Genomic DNA, 23,408 nt, shown 5'->3' with positions numbered 1-23,408 from the left:
TGGTTTAAGAATTTTTTATGTTGGAGAGAAATTTGCTCTGTGTGTATGAATTCAGGCAGTGTGGGGAGTTTGTCGCACACTCTGTGAAAGGCAACAAAAATAAGCATAACTTTTAAAATATTGGCTCACATAGTTTCTCTAAAAAAGCAGAAATATTTATTTCCTCCTTCCCATTCACTGTAAATTGTAGTCTCTAGGGTCCTAAAATAATGGGCTTGTATGTCATGTGTGCATAGATCATATCAATGTAAGTCTTCTAGGTAATCAGATTGGTATTTAAAGTAAGAATTGTGTTAAGAAATCAAATGTACAGAAAACCTGCTCTTCAGAAAATCAATGGATGTCATAAAATCACTGCAAACCAGGGGATCTGTTTTCAGTATGAGAAATTAATTGTTGATAGTCTGAAAAAATGCTTACTTGAATACTTTGATTTAATGTAGGATAGTACTGGTATGAAGCTGTGGAAGAAACGATGGTTTGTGCTTTCTGATCTATGTCTCTTCTATTACAGAGGTAAGTTTTCTTTAGAAAACTTTCTTTCATTTTACTTTGGAAATGAGAATTTTTGCATCTTTCAAAACTTTTGAAAGAGTTGTTGACATAAACTGTTCCCTTCTCCGCTAAATTGAGCCTTTAAAATAAAGTTAATTCTGTCTTGTAAATAGTGAAAAGTTGCAAAGAGCATACGGTTATTTTGACATGTAAAATCAATGCACCAGTAGAACTAGCTGCCACTTCTCAGGTCACCACAACCTGCTGACATTGTGTATGAGTATGCCAGAGGAGGACAGGACACACTGGAGGCGGTTTAATTAGGCTGCATGTTACTTAATATCTGGGAGTATGTGTCAGACTAGTACAGTGCAAGTAGTTCCATAACCTTTGCCATATATTCAGGAGATTGCCCCTATGCCCATGCTGGTCCCAGACAATCTACTGTTGGGACCCAATGGCCCCTGTCCTATGCAGGAGCAGGTTATAATGAAGGGGGCTGACTCACTACCTTACCGGTCATAGGAACCCCAATTCCCCTCTCTCTGCTCTTTTTAAATTATTTTACTAATCCGTTTCATGAGATCACCAAATCCATGCCCTGTGGCGTTCCTTTACTGGACATTTGCCACAAGCTCACCTGGTCCAGATAACGAGGGGCTTTTCTGCCACAGCTTTGAGTGTAAATACTGCCCTTCCCATCCCTGTCATCTATGGCTTAAAATGGTAACTCCTCTATTAAAACAAAGGGTGCCACTCCTTAAATGTGCTGGGGCAATTTTCCCTTTCTTAATTGGTTGTGTCAAAGCCTTCTTTGCCAAGCAGAGCAAAATGTTACATAATTAATTGACTCCTAATGTTTCACTACCTTACTGGTATGTTTTTAAAACTATTTGTTTGTGGGTGGCTATGACAAGGTAAATTTTGTTTTCCACCACAAAAGGGTAAACTGATTATGTGGGGGGCTGACTAGACAGATATGAATGGCAGGAACAGTGATGCTTTTGCTAATAGAAAGTGGAGAGGCAAAAGACATTTCTGCAATTTACCCAGTTCTCTTGGATACTCATCAGCCAAGTTCCCATTAAGTCCTGTTCAGGACTGCAGCAGAGAGAGAGATCTCTCCCTAAGTCCTGAAGCTGCTGCGGATGATGGGGAAGAGTTCCTCCTCCCTGGCCCCACCATGGAGCTGCCACGGTTAGCCGTAGCCCCAGCCTCCTGCCCTACCTTGATGTCCACTCCAGCCCAGAGATCCTCCTGCAGCCCAAAACATGCACACTCATCCCAGAACCTGCACCCACTCTTGCACACCAATCCCAGCCTAAGCCCCTCTGTAAATCTGGAGCCCACCTTCTGCACCCAAAACCACTCAATCCCAGCCGAATACTAGATCTCTTACCAGCTGTCAGAGCCTCCACACTCATGCCTCACCACTCTCTGCTACAAATCTGAACCCCTTGGGCCCACTCCTTCTATATGAGTTTTGTTATGTGCACCAGTATAAAGGTGTTGTGTTGCACATCACCTCCACATTGGTGCTCATAAGAAAATTCATTCTGCTCAGAGGTGGGAAAAGTCAGAAGGAATGCTCCGCATCAGATGTCTGAAATTGTAAAAATATTGTATACGATGTTTGCAGTCTCCATTTTTAATACTGTTGGTGAAGCTAGGAGGAGCGAATGGTGAAACAAAAATACCAGAATGTACTAATGATTTAGGGTTACTCATGAGGGAAGAGGAACAAGTAGTAATTCAGATACTCAAAACTGTTCAGTAGTTTTGGGCTGTCGCTGAGGGGTGTGGCATTTTCAGTTTGTTCTGCAGTGAAAATGGTTATGATGATTGTTTGAAACACGTGCAGCACATTTCTAAGTTAATAAGGTAAACTAAATCTCAGAAGTCTCAGAGCAGAATAGCTTTTCTGGTAATTCTTATTAGTTCAGATTCTGAAAATGTTGGAGTGCTTGTAATTGTCACTTGAAAGATTACATGTTGCTGGATAAACCACTGCCGAGTCAAAATTAGCCTACTCAGTAGAACTATAATTTAGATATGGAGACATTGGTTGAGCTTTGGTCATTTTATTTCACTGAGTGGCCAGGGCATATTCTGTGGTTTTCTTGTAACATTTGGCTGCTTTTAGGGAGCCCTGTAAGGGTATGTCTGCAAAGCCCATGGAAGTTTTATTTGTTTAATATTCTAGGTTGGTTGAGTGATTTTTTTTTTCCAAACATAAGTTGGGTGTGGGCTGGGGGTGGTGGTATATCTACACAGCCTACCACAGAAAGCATCCCAGCCTAAATCAATAGACTTCTGCTCGCTGGGCTCACGCTACCACTCTTACTAATAGCTGTGTTGATGATGCTTTAAAATTGAAACTTGGGCTCTGAGGTCTAATGGAGCAGTCCACTCAATGATTAAACATGAATTAAAAACTATGCATCGTGAGGTCTTTTTTTCCAATTTTCCATTCGTTCTTTGCTGAAGGTGTTAATCATAAACTAAACAATGTTAGACAGACAGAAATTAAAGCAGAGTAACTTAATCTATATAAAGTAAGAAGTCAAAGTTTCAGATAAATATTGTTTCATTACTGGTATGTATTTAAATCAAGTGTTTCAACAATATTTTATAGTTATGAGAAATGCTTATTGAAACACAACTAGCAAATTCTAAACCATGTCTTTCTGAAGTTGTTTATGCTAGGTTAGTGCTATCTCATGTAGGGACTTAGGTGAAAAGGAGGAAATGTTTATTTGCTCTCTGATTTCAGATGGTATTTTTGTTTGTCTATCTGAAACTAATACCAGTTTTAAAAGGCTGATAAGGTTTAGTCCAAAATTTTGCCATGTTAAAATCTAGTGTTTAGTCCCGATTTAAGGGTAAAAAGGAAACTTGCTTTCACAGTAATTTTTCACGCTTAAAGTCCAAGAACTGTGACTTGATTGGAATAACAGAGACTTGGTGGGATGACTCGCATGACTGGAACGCTGTCACGAAAGGGTATAAACTGTTCAGGAAGAACAGGCAAGGGAGAAAAGGAGGAGGGGTTGCACTGTATGTAGGAGAGCACTATGATTGCTTGGAACTCCAGTACATAGGAGAAAAGCCTGTTGAGAATCTATGGGTCAAGCTTAGTGGTATAGGCAGCACTGGAGATGTGGTGGTTGGTGTCTGCTACAGGCCGCCAAATCAGGATGCTGAGGTAGATGAGGCTTTTTTTAGACATCTGAGAGAAGTTTCCAGATTGTGAGCTCTCATTATCATGGGGGACTTCAATTACCCTGACATCTGTTGGGAAACCAATACGGTGGTACACAAGCAGTCCAGGAAATTTCTGGAGAATGTTGGGGATCACTTCTTGGTACAAGTGCTGAAGGACCCGACCAGAGGTCGTGCGCGGCTTGACCTGCTGCTTACAAACAGGGAGGAACTAATAGGGAAGGTAGAGGTGGGGGACAACTGGGGAAGCAGTGATCATGAGATGGTAGACTTCCAGATTTTGACCAAAGGAAGGAAAGAGAGCAACAAATTACACACCTTGCACTTCAGAAAAGCAGACTTTGACTCCTTCAGGAACCTGATAGGCAGTATCCCCTGGGATGCTACCATGAAGGGAAAAGGAGTCTACGAAAACTGGCAGTATTTTAAGGAAGCCCTATTGAAGGCACAGAAAGAAACTGTCATGAAGAGCAGCAAGAGAAGTAAATCTGGTAGGAGACCAGACTGGCTTAATGGGGAAATCCTTGGCAAACTTAGGCACAAAAAGGAAGCTTACAAAAAGTGAAAACTGGGACAGATGTCCAGGGAGGGGTATAAACATATAGTTTGAGAATGTAGGGCAGTTTATCAGGAAGGTGAAAGCGCAACTGGAGTTGCGACTCGCGAGGAATGTGAAGGATAACAAGAAAAGTTTCTACAGGCATGTTATCAAGAAGAAGGTGATCGAGAGGCCGTGGGTCCCCTACTGGATGAGGGAGGTAACCCAGTGACAGATGATGTAGGGAAAGCTGAAGTACTTAATGCTTTCTTTGCCTCTGTTTTCACGGACAAAGACAGCTCCCGGACTAATGCGATAAGTGATGCATTGTGGGATGAAGGTGGACAGCCTTTGGTGGGGAAAGGACATGTTAGGAACTATCTAAAAAAAGCTAAATGTACGTAAATGGATGGGCCCGGACTTAATTCATCCTCGGGTTCTGAGGGAGTTGGTGTATGTTGTTGACGAGCCCTTGGCTGTTATCTTTGAAAAGTTGTGGAGATCGGGAGAGATCCTAGATGATTGGAAAAAGGCAAAGGTAGTGCCCATCTTTAAAAAAGGGAAGAAGGATGATCCAGGGAACTATAGGCCAGTCAGTCTTACATCAGTCCCTGAAAAAATCATGGAGGGGCTCATCAAGGAAGTCATTTTGAGGCATTTGGAGGAGGGGAGAGTGATCAGGAATAGTCAGCATGGATTCATGAAGGGCAAGTCATGCCTGACCAATCTGATTAGTTTCTACGATGAGATAACTGGCTCTGTGGGTAGGGGAAAATCAATGGGTGTGATTTATCTCGACTTTAGCAAAGGTTTTGATATGGTCTCCCACAATATTCTTATCAGCAAGTTAAAGGAATGTGGATTGGATAAATGGAAGGTAAGAAGGATAGAAAGCTGGCTAGAAGGTCAGGCCCAGAGGGTAGTGATCAGCGGCTCAATGTTGGGATGGTGTTCGGTTTCTAGTGGAGTCCCCAAGGTTCGGTTCTGGGTCCAGTTCTGTTCAACATATTTATCAATGACCTGGATGAGGGGTTGGATTGCACCCTCAGTAAGTTTGTGGATGACACTAAGCTAGGGGGAGAGATAGATATGTTGGAGGGTAGGGACAGGGTCCAGACTGACTTAGACAAATTGGAAGACTGGGCTGCAAGAAATCTGATGAGGTTCAATAAGGGCAAGTGCAGAGTCCTGCACTTGGGCCAGGAGAATCCCAAGCATTGTTACAGGCTGGGGTCCGAATGGCTTGATGGTAGTTTTGCAGAAACGGATCTGGGAGTTGTAGTGGATGAGAAGCTGGACATAAGTCAACAGTGTGCTGTTGTAGCCAAGAAAGCTAATGGCATATTAGGTTGCATAAAGAGGAGCGTTGCCAGTATATCCAGAGAAGTGATTATTCCTCTTTATTCAGCTTTCATTAGGCCAAATCTGGAGTACTGTGTCCAGTTCTGGGCCCCCATTTGTAGGAAGCATGTGGATACGCTGGAGTGGGTCCAGCAGAGGGTGACCAAAATAATTAGGGGGCTGGAGCATATGACTTATGAAGAAAGGTTGAGGGAATTGGAACTGTTTAGTCTGCAGAAGAGAAAACTGAGGGGGGACTTGATAACAGCCTTCAACTTACTGAAGGGAGGCTGCAAAGAGGCTGGAGAGAGGCTGTTCACAGTGGTCACAAATGGCAGAACACGGAACAGTGGTCTCAGGTTGTGGTTGGAAAGGTCCAGGGTGTACATTTATGAAAAACTTTTTCACTAGGAGGGTGGTGAACCATTGGAATGGTCTACTCAGGCAAGTAGTGGAGTCTCCATCCCTGGAGGTGTTTAAGTCTCGCCTCCATAAAGCCCTGGTGGGGCTGATCTGATGGGTTTGGTCCTGCTTAGAGCAGGGGGCTGGACTTGATGGCTTTTTTAGGCCTCTTCCAGCTCTGTTGTTATATGATTCATTGTTTATCTGTTTCACTGTGAGATAAGACTGAGTGCTTTCACAAAGAAAAGATACTGCTTGCCACAGCAAAAAATCTTATAGCATAAGAAGATTCCCTTCTCTTTGTAAAGATGAAGATGGATTCAGTGGGCAGAGTAACATAGACAAAAGCTCATACTATGAGAACCAGATTTTTAAAAAATTGGAAATTATAAGCATGGCATCATATAGGGTAAAAAACAAAACCAGTTCCCCATATGCACAACTATTCAGTAACAAAAGCGGGTAGTGCTTTTATGTGGGCGTGGGTAGTGCTATTAGGCTTTCCAGCCCTGATGGACAGATCTGGGGTAGCAGGGCCCCCCCTCCTAGTGCTCTAGAAATTAAATGTTTGAGCTGAAACTGCAGAGAGCTGTCCAGACTGCAGTTTGGGCTCTCTAACCCTGCCATCTGTATAGGTTTCAGAGCCCAAGTTCCAGCCCAAGCCACAGCTTCAATGAGCTACCTTCTTAGCTGTTTTTAAAGCACTAACACCATTCCTACTAGCTCAAGTCTATTAACCCGAACTTCAAGGCTAGCTCCATGGCACTTCGTGTGTGTTTATACTGAATTCAGTCCTCTTAGCCCCCTACCCCTACCTTGTATTCACACAATAATTGGGCTAATGTAGGTCTCAAAACTAAAGTCCCAGGCCCTGCCCAGGCTGAAGAGTCCAAGCCTTATTGCCTTCCTGTGTGTATGCAGCCCCTGCTTGGCTCAGGTCCCAGAAATCTGCCAGATGTTTCCTATTGTTCCCCGCAGCAGAGGAGTCATGCTTCAGACAGTAATTTTGGTGGCCAGCAGTACCATTCGTACCTGGCTGAATGTGTTCCTTCTTGCATCAGTACCACCTAGCTGATGCGCAGTTTGCCCAGAGCAGGGAGCAAAGCTGACCTGTAAGATCCCAGCTGCCAGGATGTTGAGTCTCATCTGTCCCCTGGCCATGCTGAGTATGAAGCTCTGATACTCACCGTGTCTACAGGGCAGCTGCTTGGTCTCCACTCTGCTCTCTGACCCTTTCCCCCAGACACACCCTGCCCTTTGTTTGTGTGCTGGGGTGCCTGGACTGTGTGTGCTAACAGCTTGGTGAGTGAGAGCCAGCCCCAAAACCCACGGCCTTCCTACGGGCCAGTTTTGGGGCTGGCTTCCTTGACATGCAGCTATAATGTCAGATATGCATTACACTGCTCTAGTGGTATAAATCTGAAATTCTGTAGAAACTTGGAACAGTTCTTGTACAACAGAAAGTGCGCTTTGTAGTGTCTGTATTGTAGGTCTTCAATCCAGTTAAAATGTTAGAGAAGCATAAATATATTACTGAGTATAAACTGTTGTCATCTGGGATTTAAAACATTGTGTTGTAATTGAATATGCCTGACTTCAGTCACTAATTATAAAGGATGTGCAAATTGGCTCAGGGGCCAGCATGTTTAAAAACTCTCTTCAATGTGTTTCTGCTCTCATATATTAGCAAGCTGTACTGAATAAACAGTGTGGTGCAACTGCTTCCTTTGTCACCTGTCTTTTGCCTTACACTTTTTCAAAGACCATGAGTGGATATCTTTCATTGGACCAAACCTATTTTGGTGAAAGCAACAAGCTTTTGAACTACACAGACCTCTTGTTTTCAGTCTTTTTTACATGTGTGCAAATTGGATGCAAAATACGGTTATTCTGATCTGGAAGCATTTCACATTTAGGCCTTGATCAGCAAAGATCTGCATATGGACAAGTCTCTTTGGTTTCACTGAAGTTACTCATGGATCTCACATATAAGAGCCTGGCCATTCAGGGAGCAAGAAGTGCAGAAGTAGTATGGATCAGATCCATTGAAGGCTCACCAGCCAGTTGCCTTTGGAGTCCTGCACCAGAAGCACCTTGGAAGTATGGGGGCCCCACTGGCACCCAGATTGTGGCCCTGCCCTTGTCCCATCTCTCCTCTGAGGCACCATCCTTGTTCCACTTCTCCCCAGATTCCCTCAGCTTGTTCCTCTGTGACCTGTCCTGTCACTTGCCCTTAAGGCACAAAAAATGGGGAGTGTATGTCCTTCTATTTTTAGAAGTCAAACACACACACACACACACGCTTTCCAGCACTCCTTAGGTGAGTTGCTGCAGCATCATCATGCACAGTATTTCACTGGCTGGCCCAGCAGTGATGCACTTTCTCCTGATGTACATGCTAGTGCTGGAGTAACTCAGCTAAGGAGTGGAGGACAGGAGAGGCAGGAGGCCATGCTCTATCGCTTCTGTGGATCTTCTGGTGTTCACGTAAGCCTCACCAAAATGAGAGTCACGTGCCATCTGTAGGATTAGTCATGTGCACAGACCTTTGCAGAATCAGGACTTGTCTTCAGACAGATAATAATGAATACATAATGAACAAAGAAGAGAATTAGGATTTTATTCTTCTGTAAATTTGTTTGTTATAGATAGTAGAAATATTAGCTTTCAGGAAAACAGAATTGAAATGAATGTTTAGTTAAAAGGACAAAATCTGTTCCCTTTCTTGTTCTGCACCTTTTAATGTTATATTTAAGCATTCGTTTTTGTTCTGTAAATTGTTGATGTAGTGAAATGCTCTTGTTACATTAAAATATTTATCCTCAAAGTAGTAATGTGAAGACATTACCCTTGTACATTGTGAAGAGATTTGTATTTGGACATTAATGGCATAGCTCTTTTACTGTAGTTTACCTTGTACACTGTGTGCTCAATCTGGAAAAATGACATAATTTTACTTTACAGCTGTCAGAGGCAGGTATCTAATATAACTTATGAATAAATTGTGTCATCTGTGGACGTAAATAAGTTATATTAAGGCTAGACATCCACTGTGTCAGTGAAATGCAGCATTCCACCTGGTAATTTCTGAGTTACAGGTTCTTCGGCTTCCATATTTCTCCAGTAGTCACAATGTGTTGTTAGTGTGGGGGTGTTTTTAGTAAATGCATGTAACATAAGAACATTTTAGCAACTCCTTAGTTGTTGTTATATTGAGAGATGTAGTTAAAACAGGGTTAAAATTCTGTTTTCCACTTCAGTGGTCAAATTCAGTATCTGAGTTCAATACAAGTCTTCAGAGGGCAATTGAATTTCCCATAATGCTTGATTAGTCAAATATTTATTATGGTTTCCCGTAGAAACATTTTAAAAAGAAACCATCTCTGGTTATCCAGACATGAACCTGGGTCTGACTCCCTATCTTGAGCAAGGCTGCTGGGGCACTCACTGCTGAGACATTCTATTGCAGCTAGGCTAAGTGAGAACGTGAATGTGAGGCAAAGGGGGAGTTGGGGTTAAACTTGACTCTGATGGCTGCCTGCCAACACATTAGTAGCACCTGCTGCATACCGGCTCCAAGACACCTACCTAACTCATTTCCCTGGGTGGTTCCAATATCCAGTCCAGTTGCTTGGGTCCATGTCCTATCTTTTTCCCTCTCCTCATTAACTTCCTCTGCCACTGTTCTGTGTCAATTGAAGTTAATGCATTAAGCAATCAATCTATCAAAATAAAACGCTTCTCTCATTCTCCGTGGTACTGGCCAACTATTAAAATCAGTCATCAAACACTAAATATAGTCAAAATTTCTGATTTTTTTCAATGCATTAAAAATATATCCACTTGTCATGGGAAAGGGAAGTCTAAATGTATATACTATGTGTATAAAACTGTTCTTCTAATTGAATATTATATTTTAGATGAAAAAGAAGAGGGAATATTGGGGAGCATACTTCTACCTAGTTTTCAGATATCAGTGCTTTCTTCTGAGGATCATATTAACCGCAAATATGCTTTTAAGGTGAGGTCATTCGTTTTCAGTTGAAAACAAATATATAATATACAATAAATGAATAAATACACACACACACACACACACACACACTGGAGTGCAGAACACTCATCACCGTCTGTTTATGCAGGATAGGCTAGACAGAAACAGCCTTTGATGTTGCTTTTGCACTATGTACGTGTGATCCAAACAGCATAGGGTCCCAGCTGGTTTGCGGTTGGTGAATCCCTGGCCCCACCCCTACGCTGTGGCTCTTTGCAGAGCTGCTTCAAGAGGAAATGCCAGTCTAGCAAGAGCCCATTCATGCTGCGAGACAGCTGAAATGCTACTTCCTGGCCCAAATTAACTGGTGGGGAGCCTTCCCCCTTCATATTCTGGCAAGGAGGGAGGGAGGACAGGAGCCTTTTGGATCTGGGACATGGTTTAAATGCTGCATTCCGTCTCCAGTGGGTTGGCGGGAAGGGGTGACGTTCATGAGCAATCAGTTCACCTGAAACGTGGGAGTGCCATGGAATTGTTTGTTCCATTGAAGTGTGCATTTTTCTTGAAAAGGTTTACAGACAGACAATTACTTAACTTGAGGAAAGCGCTAACCCAGGCATGTGTCATCATTTAGCAATTCCCTTATTTTTAATTCACACATAGGTGGCTTGGAATTGCAGTCTCTGTATGGAGCTAGATTATGTCTGCATGACGCTACAGTTTCAACTACAGGAGTGTGAATTGCAGCACACACTAGCGTGCTGTAGTGTAATACCCTTGTGTGGATATGATCTAAAAGGTACGTTGTTGGTGTTAATTTAGTCCTTGTTTAAGAGGATTACGTTAATACCAACTAAGGCTATGTCTACAGTAGAACACCTCACAGCAGTACAGCTGCACTGCCATAAGATCTCTTGTTAATTGCTGTGTGCTAACAAGAGAGTGCTCGTCCATTGACATAAGTAACCCACCACTCAGTGAGTGCAATAGCTGTGTTGGCGGCAGAAGATTTCCAGTCAACATGATGCTGCACACACACTACCACTTATGCTGGCAAAACTTGTAACTAAAGAGTGTGGTTTTTCCCCCAACACAAGAGGTAGTGTAGACATAGCATAAGTATTTTTACTTTACATCTGCAACATTCATGTAAAGTAGTTACAGCTCAGCACACTAGTGTGTGGTGCAGTTTTGATCTCCTTAAGCCAAAATGTAGAGTCCCCATGTGTAAGCCAAAAAGATGTATTTTTGTCTGTGGTGCAGTTTATGAAACTGGGATTATTAGTAAATGCACGTAGTGCTGTTTTTCTCCTTTGTTTTAGAGAAAATATTTGCAGTGTTTACTATGCTGTGAATGAATAAAAAGAGCTTAGCACTTAAGTCTCACTATTAGACATGCTGTTTAGTGTTGTTTTTGTTTGTATATTCTTTAATGAGTAAAGTCATCACATATTCTGTCTAACATGGAATTTCATTTCTTGATTTTGAGTTCCTTTTTTGGGTATCCTTAATTGTGGAGCAGTACACCACTGAAAGTTGCAAGGGTGAGTATATATCAGCAGTGTGCAAGTAGGAGATGGGCCCCCTGGCGGGAGGGCGGGGTGCTATCAGCTGCCGGATCTTAGGCTCATCCATCTCATTAGAAATGTTAAGATATATTACTGTTTTTAGGAAAGTGTATTCACCTTTATATATCAATTAATAAAGTTTTTACGGTCTACATACCTATTTTCTTATATGTGCTGAAAGGGTGGTATTTTTTTTCTCCATGTAACCATAACCAAATTTTTATCAGTTTGGATTACTTAAGTAGGTTGGGGGTCAATTGCAGGGGTGTAAAGTGAGGCCCAACATAAAAAGTTTGCTCACCCCTGCTGTAAATTAAAACTGTCTTGTTCAGACTGCAGAAAAGAATCATTTCAGTTGGACACATGTACAGAAAAGCAACTGTTAAAGTTTTCTAGATAATGCTTTTATTAGTTGGTTGCAGTAAAAGAGAAGCATAACAGTGAATAGCATTGTTCCTATGAAGTGTTTTCCATAAATTATTTGTTGTTTTTTTCATAAACCTAACAACAATGGAATAATGGAGTAAGATGACAATAACATTAATTACCTTTTTTCTTTTACAGAAATTTTGTCTTTTTGTTACAATGACCTTGTGATTTCCAATCAGGCAGCTCATCCGAACATGAGGACCTATTATTTCTGCACAGATACAGGGAAGGAAATGGAGTTATGGATGAAAGCCATGATAGATGCAGCACTTGTACAGACAGAACCTGTGAAAAGGTAATGCTGATTGGGAAACTAGAAGAACAAGGAGTTAGTTTTCTGTAGTGGGTTTGAGTTTATTCACTCAAAATGCAAGGTAATCCTGCTGAGATTTGGCCCCACCCATCACAGCAAGGTTGGAAGCCTAGATTTTCAAATTTTTATAACTTTTACTGACTTTTCAGTTTGTCACATCACAACACCACAGAAGTCATCCAAATGGGTCTTGTCGCGTGTTGTGGGTCCATTAAGCCAAACCTTATTCCTAAAATACTTCATAGTGGGTATTGCCTTTATATGGATCCTGTTCTTGGGAGAAACAGCAAATCATGGATAAATCCATAACGCCAATTCAGTCTACTTCAGCAACTGAATATTGGAAAACATGATCTCTTTAAAATGTTAGTGATTTGTGGTAGTAAACAGTGGATCTAGGACTTCTGACCAACCAGAATTTCCTCTTCTGTGTACTGTCTTAATTTCTCCATGAAATAGCTCTTACGCTGTTGTAGAAGCAGTGGATGGAAGGATGAAATAAAGACTGAGGAAGGGTGGGATGTGCGGGTGGGCAGAAATCTGGGATTTGTCTCAGATAATAAGTTTACATATTTTCTGTGGAGTCTCCCTTACAGAATCATAGAGCTGCAAGAGTCTATCAAGTATAGTCCTGTTTTCTCATGGCAGGGCCAAACACCATTCAGATCATCCCTAATGGTGTTTGTCTAACCTGTTCTTAAAAATCTCCCATTCATGGAGGATCAATAACATACCTAGGCAATTCTATTCCAGTGTTCAGCCACCCTGCTAGGAAGCTTTTCCTAATGTCCAATCTAAACTTTTCTTCCTGCAATTCTAGCCCATTGCTTCTTGTCAGAGGCTAAGGCAGATGGCAAAATATGGCCCATGGGCCAGCTCGGACTCACCCAGCATTTCTATCCAACCCACCCACCTGATTAGCAAAGCCTGCATACTTTATAGTCCACCAAATGTGTTCGGTTGCATTGCTCTCCTTATTGCCCCATCCTGAAGCCAAGCTGCTCCCAGGACTCTCCTGCTAGCTGGGGACTCGTGGAGTAGGGAGTACTGAAGTCAGGATATGCCCCTGCACTGTACTTCATCTCTGCAGAAAAGGAGTTGGGGTGAGGGAAACATACAGTAGAGCTGCTCCTATCTGAAGTGTGGATGGTGAATGCTCATCTTAAGAAGCAGTGCTCTGTTTCTAAGATTTATCCAACAGCTAGCTCACTTTCTCACATGCTCTCTCGCTCTCCTGCAGTGCAGGGGGAGACAACAGAGCATGACCACTTTCCATGTGGTTTAAGAGACAGTGCATGGCCTCTCTCACAAAAGTGCCCAACAGCAGCTGGTGCGCACACACTGTTCCACACACCAGTCTGCACCACATCCTGTCTCTGTGCTAGAGACACACACACACACACACACACACACACTCACTCTCTCTCTCTCTCTCTCTCTCTCTCTCTCTCTCTCTCTCTCTCCCCCTAAAGCCCTGCTTCTTCTGCCTGATATCCCACCCCCTCCGGGTGCCTGGAGCCAGTTCATTGCAATTTACCAAATTTGTGGTGTGGCCAACCCCTAGGTTAAGGAGAGCGTTTTCCCCTCCTCCTTGTAACAGTCTTTTAAATAGTTGAAATCTGTTATCTTTCCTCTCAGTAGTCTCTTTTCGAATTATCTAATAATCTTCTCATCATCTTTTCTAATCATCAATAATATTCTTCTTTCATAGGCCATGTTTTCCTAGACCTCTTATATTTTTGGTTGCTTTTCTCTGGACCTTTTCCCGTTTGTCCACATCTTTCCTGAAATGTCATTCAGAACTAGGCACAGTATTCTGGTTGAGGCCTATTCAGCACAGAGTGGAAAAATTACTTATATTTTGCTTACAACTGTCCTATTAAAACATCACAGAATTGTGTCTGTGGTTTTCAGACTGTTCACTCACATTTAGCTTGTGGTGTACTATGATCTGTAGATCCCTTTTTGCTATACTCTTTTCTGGACATTCATTTCTCATTTTGAATGTGTGCAAATGATTGTTTCTTCTCAAGTAGAAGCCTTTGCATTTGCCCTTATTGAATTTCATACTGTTTACCTTAGACCATTTCTCCAGTTTGTTCAGATTATTTTGAATTATAATCCTATCCTCCAAAGCACTTGCAACCCCTCCCCACTTGGTATCATCTGCAAAATTTACAAGTGTGCTCTCTGTAGCCAACCAGGCTCGGGTTCCCCAGAAACGAGGCTGCACCCAGACAGTATATTTGGCAGCCAGTCTTTGTTAATACTCTGTATAGTCCTGATCTGCTGACTATGTCAAACATCTTTAAGTCCACAAATTCTATGAATAATGGCTTTCCTTGTTCCCTGCGTTTTTTTTCCTGTAGTTGTTGAAGTGAGAAAATCATGTCTGTTGTTGACCTGCCAGCCCTGAAGCCACATTGTGTTTCTGGATAGGCTGAATTTGTGAGTTTTTTCAGGCATTTGAGAATGACACGGGCAAATGCTTTGCCTGTGATGCTCGGTGATGAGATGCCTCTGTAGTTGTTGCAATCACCCTTGTCGCCTTTGTATTTATAGAGAGTGATGATGATTGTATGCTTCATATTGTGTGGGACATCAGCTGCTCTCCAACATTTTAGGAGTAAATCATAGAGGATGGAGAAGAGCACAGCCTTATTTGCCTTCAGGACTTAAGCAGGAATTCTGTCGTTTCCTGGTGCTTTTCCATTGGAGAGCGCATCAAGAGCTTGAGAGAGTTCCTTCTCTGTAGGCTTTGCATCTAGATCAGACATTTTGGGAAAAGTTGGGATGAGATTGTCAAGCTCAGGTTGTATTGTATGCTTGTGGGAATAAAGACTTGATTAGCGTTCCACGTGTCTGGACACCTGCAGCTTTTTGTATGTGATCACCTGTCCATTTAAATGCTTCAGTGAGGCGAATTTGGTAATGTTTGGTCTGAGTGCTTTTTTCAGTGTTGTCAATGTTCTGTTTATGTAGCTTTTGATCTATGAATGCTGTTTTGCGCATTGAGTCAGTGTTCGTAAGGTCCTGGGCAAATTCAGGTCCCAGATATGTGGTCCATATATTCCAGCTACCGAGCCGTAGAGAAGTTGATTTATTATGTCGTTGTTTGGTGGGTACATAATTTCCATTTACTTTTTGATTTTTGGTCTATCCCCATGCACCCAATGAGGAAGGCAGATGTGGCAGGTCAGCGACTTATTGACTGGGGGCTGCCCAGCTTAAGGAAGGTGGCAGCTGACCTGTGGAGTGCGATGACTCCTCTCATTGACAAAAGTGACCCATGGTGCCATCCTCTTCACCAGTTGAGGAGGGATTATAGCCGGTAACTGCCACTTCCTGTGTTGTTTCCATGCTATCAGCAAGGATGGAGTGTCCTCTTTATTTGGCACACTCTTAATGCTGCATGGTCTGGGCTAGTGTTTGGAGCATGTGTGTTGCCCAAGCAGCACTGCCTCCCTCTGTCCACCCCAGTTGGAACCAAAGGGAAGACAGAAGTCAGTACATTTGGAACTGAGGTAACTGCAAGGAGATGCCGGAAAGCAGGTTTGATGAATCCTCCCTGATAACCACCTTAAGGTCTCCACTCTGGATTTTCTGTCTGGGTTTACTCACATAGCCTTTGGATATCCCGTATCTATCCACAAGGCAGTGGGGAGTTTTCTGACAAGGTTATATTTCCTGCGGTGACGTAAGGAGTCACACTTCCTTGGATTCCAGTGACCAATCATGATTCATACACCATTTGGATTAACCAAAGTAATCCACGGACCCAAGTATCTCAGACCCTCATCTCATGCAGAATGAGGGGCCAGAGCTGCTCAGTCCACCCACCTGCCATCATGCTTGGGGGTTCACGCTGCCCACCCAACACCTGTGGGCTGGTGATGCTGCTACTTCTACCACCCCTGCTCAGGGCTCATGGAGGACCATGTGAGCAAGACACATGGCAAATGGCAGGGAGGTTCGGGCCAGCCTGGCCTACTCCCAACACCTCCTGCCAGCAGTCCCCCCCCAGCCACACTCTGCCTGCTCCCAACACCCCCCTGCCCACCCCACCATGACCCAATGCACTCCCAGAACCCGCCAGCCCACTCCCAACACCCCCCTGGTCACAGACCCTCACACACCCCAGCCCAGCCCAGTCTGGCCCACAGACCCCCTAACCCCCCAACCCCCAGTAGGTTAAGGACTTACCCCTGCTGCAGCCCAGAGGAGCCACCAACTCATCCACTGGAGCTGCTGGTACCACCAGCTGCACACTGTAAAGGGACTCCTGCCACATGGTAGGGCACCTCTGCCCATGTGGTCAGGCACCTCCAGCCGTGCTTTGCAGCTGCCCTGGCACCCTCCAGCCCCACGCGGCCCGCTCCCTCCCTTGCACTCTCCAGCCCAGCCCAGCCCAGCCCACTCCCAGCACCCCCCAGCCCACATATCCCCCTGCACCTTCTGGCCCAGGCTGGCCTGCTCCCAACCCCGGCCTGATCTCCAAATGCCCCTTGGCCCTCCGCACCTTGCCTCCCCAGGTAAGTTAAGGACTTACCACTGGTGCAGCTCAGAGGAGCTGCCGGTACCTTCAGCTACGCATGGAAGAGTGGCTCCTGCCACGTGATGGGGCAGCTGTAGCCTTGTGCTGTAAAGCGGCTCCAGCCATGTGATGGGATGCTTGCAGCCATGTACCTCCAGCCACGCTCTGCAGCTCCCTCTGTATCCTGCAGCCCAGCTGGCTCAGCCTGCTCCCTCCCTCGTACCCTGTGGCCTGGCCCTGCCCGCTTCCAACAACCCTCCGGTCTGCAGCTCCATCTCGCACCCTCTGGCCTGGCCTGCTCCCAACACCTACCTCAACCTAGTCCCTGAAACCCCTGGCCTCTCACCCCAACGCCAGGTTCTGCTGGTGCAGCCCAGTGGAACGAGCTGCCACCTCCACTGGAGCCGCCATCTGATTTTTGAAAGAGGTATATTTATTTAAATAATAAAAAAAGAAGAGGAAAATAAAATTTAATAAAAAGGGTATATTTATTTTAAATGTAGAAGTTCTGTTTCAGTAAGGATGACATTCCTTTAACTCCCTTGCATGGTGTCAAGTATCAGAGGGGTAGCCGTGTGTTTAGTCTGGATCTGCAAAAGCAACGAGGGGTCCTGTGGCACCTTATAGACTAACAGAACTGTATGAGCATGAGCTTTTGTGGCAAAGACCTGCATCTGATGAAGAGGGTCTTTGCCCACGAAAGCTTATGCTCATACATTTCGGTTAGTCTATAAGGTGCCAGAGGACCCGTCATTGATTTAACTCCCTTGTAACTAAGCCCCACCGTCCATTAAATTTTGCATATCAACTTCAAAAAAATTTCACCTTGCGGTCTGTCTTTTGTAGGTATGAGAATACCTGTTTTTTTCTCATGAAAACACTGCTTTTTTTAAATCCAGTTTTGCCATAGCAATTTTACCCTACTTAAAACTAAGTTTGAAGTGAGGAAGCGGTTGGGCTTTTTACTTCCGTCTTGGAAAATTGATATAGAATGATGAACAGTTTAAGCTGAGGTGACTGCTCTGGTAGAAAATCCTGTTCAGTGCTTGTAATAGGGAGAATCTTCGACAAATTGTTTTTGAACACCCAAACTGATTTTGATTCCCATTCTTACAGTCTAGTGAATAATTTGAGATCGGTAATTGTTACGTATGCAATGAAAAAACATTTTAATGTATGTTTCATTAAAATGGCAATAATGGCTTCTTTCCCACTATCCCAAATATTTTAAAAATTTGAAATAAAGAATAAGCATTTTGTAATTTCCAGAGATGGAGCAATGTTTACTGCAAAGTGCACATTCATTTTGACTGAATTTATTTTTGCCCCATAGGTTTAATTGTCATTGCTTTTACCTGAGTAAATCTGGCTTTATTTTCTTACGTGGTAGATACAAATTTAACAAGGTCCTCGGGGTTCTATTGCAAGCAGTTAATCTGAAATACTTTAGTCTCTCTGGAGTCCTCTTAAACTTGTCATTCGTAAAATGTGACCTGAAACAACTTTTTGAAATTGGCAAAAAACTACATTATTTGCAAATTAGCTCTCTACCAGATGAATTATAACCCATAGCAATTTAGAGGGTATTTTTGGTCTGCTGTAACAATATTACACTAATGTCATTTTATTATGCTGATCATCTTGTGCACTACACTATTAATGTGTTATTGCTGTGGCCTGTTGTTCCACACCCTGGTCAGAAAGTAAGACATAGTGACACATCTAACAGGTGTCCATATTTTTTGATATTAAGGGTTAGAGTCTGCCATATTAATGTACAATGAGTAGTTACTTGTTTCTTTGGCTTGATCTACATTAGGGTGGAAAGTCGATTTCTGATACACAATTTTAGCTATGCCATTAGCGTAGCTAGAATCAACATCCAAGAGTTGACTTTCTTACCTAGTGTAGATAGGGGCTCTTGACGCTCACGCCAATGTCCCTTACAACACACAATAGCGTGGAGTAGTAGGGTCAACGGATGAGCCCAGAGAGATCGATTTTGCCACGTCTAAACATGCAGCAAAATCGAACTCAGTCCATCTCCAGGTAAGTGTAGATTCACCCTTGAATATCAGAGAGTAAAATACTGGTGTTTATAAAGGTGGCAAAATCGAGCCCTAATGGACATGGACAGACATTTTTAGTAAGTGTTAAAACAGTGCTACGTGGTTATGAAATGTTTCTGAATTTTATTGCCTAACCTAAATTTAATAAAGGTAGGAAACAAGTAACTTTTAGGATTCACCATCAAAAGCTGCCTCAGAGTCAAACAGCATGGCAAAAACAGGGTATTATTTTACAAGGTTAGGCTTGTTCTAGGTTCCCAACATTTTCCAGTACAAACATTGTCCTTTTTTTTTTTTTTTTTTTTTTTTAAAGAAACCTCTGCTGCCTTTAAGCTGGCAGCAGGAACTTGAAATTTGGCAGGGGAAGTTCAGGTGTCAGGAGGGTATCTGACTACATAAAAATCCATTCAGATTTTTGTTGTGTTCTAAGCAGTTGACAATTGCCTTTTTCCTTAGTGCATCTTATTCCTGGCTTACTGTCAAAACTCCCAAACATTATTTTAGCCCTGTGCTCCTTGATCTGAAGTAAATCTAAAAGGAGAGAATTTAGGAGTGGCAACTCTCTCTCTCTCTGGCCCTCTCTGTCCACATGCACAATCAAGATATCCTTCAGCTTGGAAAAAACGCACTGATCTGGGGATGAACTGACCACAAGTCTCTGCTTCTGCCCATGAAGGTTGATAATTTTGGGCCATTCACAACCCTTACTAGTGAGAGAAGCTGCCTACCCCATTGAAGAATTATATGGTCTTGGAGGAGAATAGAACTCGGATAGGTAATTTGACAATTCCAAGTCACTCACCCATCTTTTGCCTCAAAAAGAATCTACCAAAGTTAAGTACTTGACTGTTCTGCCAGTAAAATGGAGATGCTGTTAAACTGTGCAACTTATGAGGTTGTGTGTGATCATGTAATTAAAGACCTACAATTGTGCATATGTGCAAAGGGGTTGAATTAAATTTGCACAAACATACATTAATTTTAGGGTTTTCAAAACTTTTATCATTCAGTTTTTCAGATCTGTAATTCTCAATGTTCTTCCTGTTATTGTCTGAGATCTTTGGCGGAACCTATCATCCTTTTTGTCTTTTTGGGAAAGTCTTTTAGTTTGTCTGGAATTGTGTTAGAGGGCATTTTTTTTTTTTTTTTTTTTTTTAGCAAAAATAAATTTCACTCGGTGCCTACAGAGGCAAAAATATTGGTATGTGGGTGTATCAGGAGAAATTAGTGTCAGCCCTAGGTGCATGTGCCCTATATTCCTACAAAAAATTTTTTGAAATTGCAGTGAAAAGAATTATCAGAGGTTGACGTTACCAGTTACCTTATTGACCTGCTAACAGAAACATCAGATGGATCAAACTTGTGAATCCATGAATACTGTGCAAGAAACAGTATGTTGTCTTTATAGATAGCCACAGAGATGCATGTTTGAATATAGGTTTGCATGTTTCTCAAGTACCTTCCAGCCTGCTCATTTTCTGCCTCTAGCGGCTGGCCTCCTTCACATTGTTATTTTTAGCTGAGATATGTTAAATCCATTCTTTTGAAGAAATCAAACTTTTTTCATACTTCACAGAAGAGTGAAGGTAGAACTAGATGTGTGAAATCAGCAGATAAGATTTCACCAGAGAATTCATAGCAAACTAGTGCTAGATATTTTGCATAACTTTAGTCAGAGGCTTGCCCACTTGAACATTGAGAGTATTCATGCCTACATAGAAAAAAAACAGATTTTTCAGCAGCAGATTTTTCCCTAAGCATGGGCAGCTGATTTGTGATCTCTGAGCTCTATCCATGGGGCCAAAAATAGTAATGTAGATGTTCAGGCTTCAGCTGAAGCTTGGGTTTTGAAACCTGTGAGGCAGTGAGTCTGTTTGAAATCTTCCAAAAACGATTAGATCAAAGCACATTAATGAACTGTTAATGTCTCAGCAGCATCTACAACAGAGCGCAGTAGGCTGGTGCGGGGTAGATTTATAACCATGCTTCAGACAAACTATATGTTTGTATTGACAAGCCTTTGTATCTGCTCTGTGAGTTTGAGTAGGTGAACTTGATTTTAGGATGGAAATACAAGTAGAGGAAGAGTTACAGTATATCCCAACAATTTAAGAGGTCTCATTCACATAAGAGATGTATATTCATACAAAATTCCATTTGTCTTTTGTTCATTCTCATAATTGCCTATGTAATTTTAGTGAGTTTTGTCATGTTAACTCTCTTGAACCAAGAGAAATGTACCTACAAAAAAAAGGCTCAGCTCCACTCTAAAACTACACTGCATAAATGGTTCATTTTTTTCATTTGTAATTAAAGTCCGGATGAGCTAGCAGTTGTGACTAGGGAAGGTGTTTGTGTCAGTCTAAGAAACTCCCTGTAAAAATATTTATACTAGTTCATGTATCTTCAGTTCATCTGTTAGGACTTGGTAAGGAATTCTATTAATATGTTATAACAACTGCTTGGTATTAAAAGGCATGCTTCTAATGTATGCATATGTGATTCATCAGTGGAACACTTAAACTAAATAGTCAGAATTCTTGACGAAACTATAGGAATAATGGTTAAAACTATCAAAAGGGAATTAGGGTCTTAGTCCTTTAGGTGCTTATGAAAGTTATACCCAACGTGATTCACTTGTGAAAATACTCTTCAAGTATTTATGGTTTAAATAAACTTGTGGAAGGATGTTTAATATTTGTCAAACATTTAGCCCTGGTGTTCAGAATGCAAGTTGACACAGATCAGTGTATTTGCCTTTGCAGTTACTTAGGTTGCATGGAAAAAGATATAATGGCCTTCTTGCACTGGTAAATACTATATTTGGTGATATCCATTTCAAAATGTTATTTGCATAATTGGTGGTTAGTTGTGATACAAATTAAGCATATAGTTGAAAATTTAGAGCTGAAATGTCCCAGTCTTGAAGCACCCTTGCCACCTTGAAACAGTAGAATTTGGAAAAGAAAAATCATCGCTATCAAGGCATACATTTCTATCGTGTGTAATATAACTTCTGTGTAGCAGTTAGTGTTTGGTTCTAAAAAGATATAATTATTTTGTGCCACAGTTCCATAGTCAGCAGATATTTGCCTCCTAAAATTAAGGAAGCCACAAGTGTTTTCCACAAAATATATAATAGCTGAAATGACAACATACCAGAGAAAGCTAATTGATGCCAGTGACCATATAACGTTTAAAATACAGAATAAAGTGCCCATTGTACATTGAAATGACTAGCATGGTGAATTATGAGCTAGACAGAAACATAATACACTGCCATCTGAAACACTTTGGTTTGAAGTCAGTCTGAATTCTAAGATGTTTGCATTCCTGAGACGAGCCATGGAATATGTGCTGTTCCAGTATCCTAGCCTTTGTGAAATTAACATCTGCTCTTTGAGTTTCCTGAGGTTGGTTTTGTCTGGTTTAGTGGTCATTTACTCTGATATAGCTTTGAGTTTGGTTTGGTTTGGTTTGGATGTTCCCAAAATAGAAGTGGAGGGGAATTCTTTACCCAAACAAACGAAGAAAACCCTACTATTGACAATTAAAACAGGCCTGGATTATTCTCCTAAAGACAAGCTGTTGTAACATAATATGGTTAGACAATGGTCTCTTAGAACAGTCTGGAACCCATAACAATCAAGGGGTGTATTTCTGAAGCAAATACTTGGTGTAGCTATTAAAGTTATGTTGTTATGCCATTCTTCTCTTTTCAGAGTAGAGAAGATAACTGAAAACACACCACCTCGAGAAGTGAATAACATTTCAAACCACCGGGTATTAATTAAACCAGAAGCACAGAATAATCAAAAAAACAAAGAAGTAAGCAAAAGTGAAGAGAAGGCAGCTTTGGAAGCTGAAAAATATGGTTTTCAGAAAACTGGACAAGATAAACCTTTAACTAAAATTAACAGCGTAAAGCTAAATTCAGAGTACAGAACATTACCTGTGGGCACACTTCACGCTGGACACTACAGGCCAGTTCAGTTAAATGGGTCTGAGAATAAAGCTGTCAGTATTGCAGCAGACACTGGAGATGGAGGACAGCAAAATGCAGTTCACTCACACATGGAGTCCGAACGAGTCATACAGAGGACTAATTCAATGCTTCAGTTGGAGCAGTGGATTAAAATTCAGAGAGGAAAGGGGCAAGATGAGGAAACAAGAGGGTAAGCAGTTTGATTTTTTTTTTTAATTAAAAAAACCTTTATTTTAGACTTTCTATGAAAAATTCTTGGTCAAATTCTTTTTTAGGTAATTGATTCCTCTAAAGTCCACTTACTTATATTAGAGAGGTTGTTTTGCATTCTTGTGCATTCTGGTTATCTAGATTCAAAATCTAAGGAATAACAACAGATGTTCAGTCTCTTAGGCTCAGTAAAAGTTGTACTTAAGTGAGCCCTGCTGGCTTTTAGGTGCAAAATTTAAGATGCATCAGAATACACGTAACCAGGTAAAGTATGTTAGGGTAGGGGAATTTTTTAAATTTGATGTTGC

General features: G+C 42.0%; 1 protein-coding gene across 15 annotated transcripts in view; it reads left to right on the top strand.

Annotated features, from left to right (window-relative positions):
• PLEKHA5 (pleckstrin homology domain containing A5) overlaps nucleotides 1-23,408 on the top strand; it is a 313,047-nt gene that overhangs the window by 208,578 nt on the left and 81,061 nt on the right. For all 15 annotated transcript variants that reach the window (XR_012646953.1, XR_012646955.1, XR_012646954.1 and 12 more), the window contains 4 exons: nucleotides 444-516; nucleotides 9,919-10,019; nucleotides 12,169-12,284; nucleotides 22,628-23,080. Coding sequence is in view for 12 of the 15 variants with exons in the window: in XM_075005058.1 (XP_074861159.1) it covers nucleotides 444-516; nucleotides 9,919-10,019; nucleotides 12,169-12,284; nucleotides 22,628-23,080 (743 nt within the window). In the remaining 3 variants the exon portion in view is untranslated. The remainder of the gene's footprint in view (nucleotides 1-443; nucleotides 517-9,918; nucleotides 10,020-12,168; nucleotides 12,285-22,627; nucleotides 23,081-23,408) is intronic.

This window comes from Carettochelys insculpta, chromosome 1 (genome assembly GCF_033958435.1).
Source record: "Carettochelys insculpta isolate YL-2023 chromosome 1, ASM3395843v1, whole genome shotgun sequence".
NCBI classification, from domain to species: domain Eukaryota; kingdom Metazoa; phylum Chordata; order Testudines; family Carettochelyidae; genus Carettochelys; species Carettochelys insculpta.
Note: the sequence above shows the minus strand (reverse complement) of the source record. Positions and strands in the feature narration are given on the sequence as shown.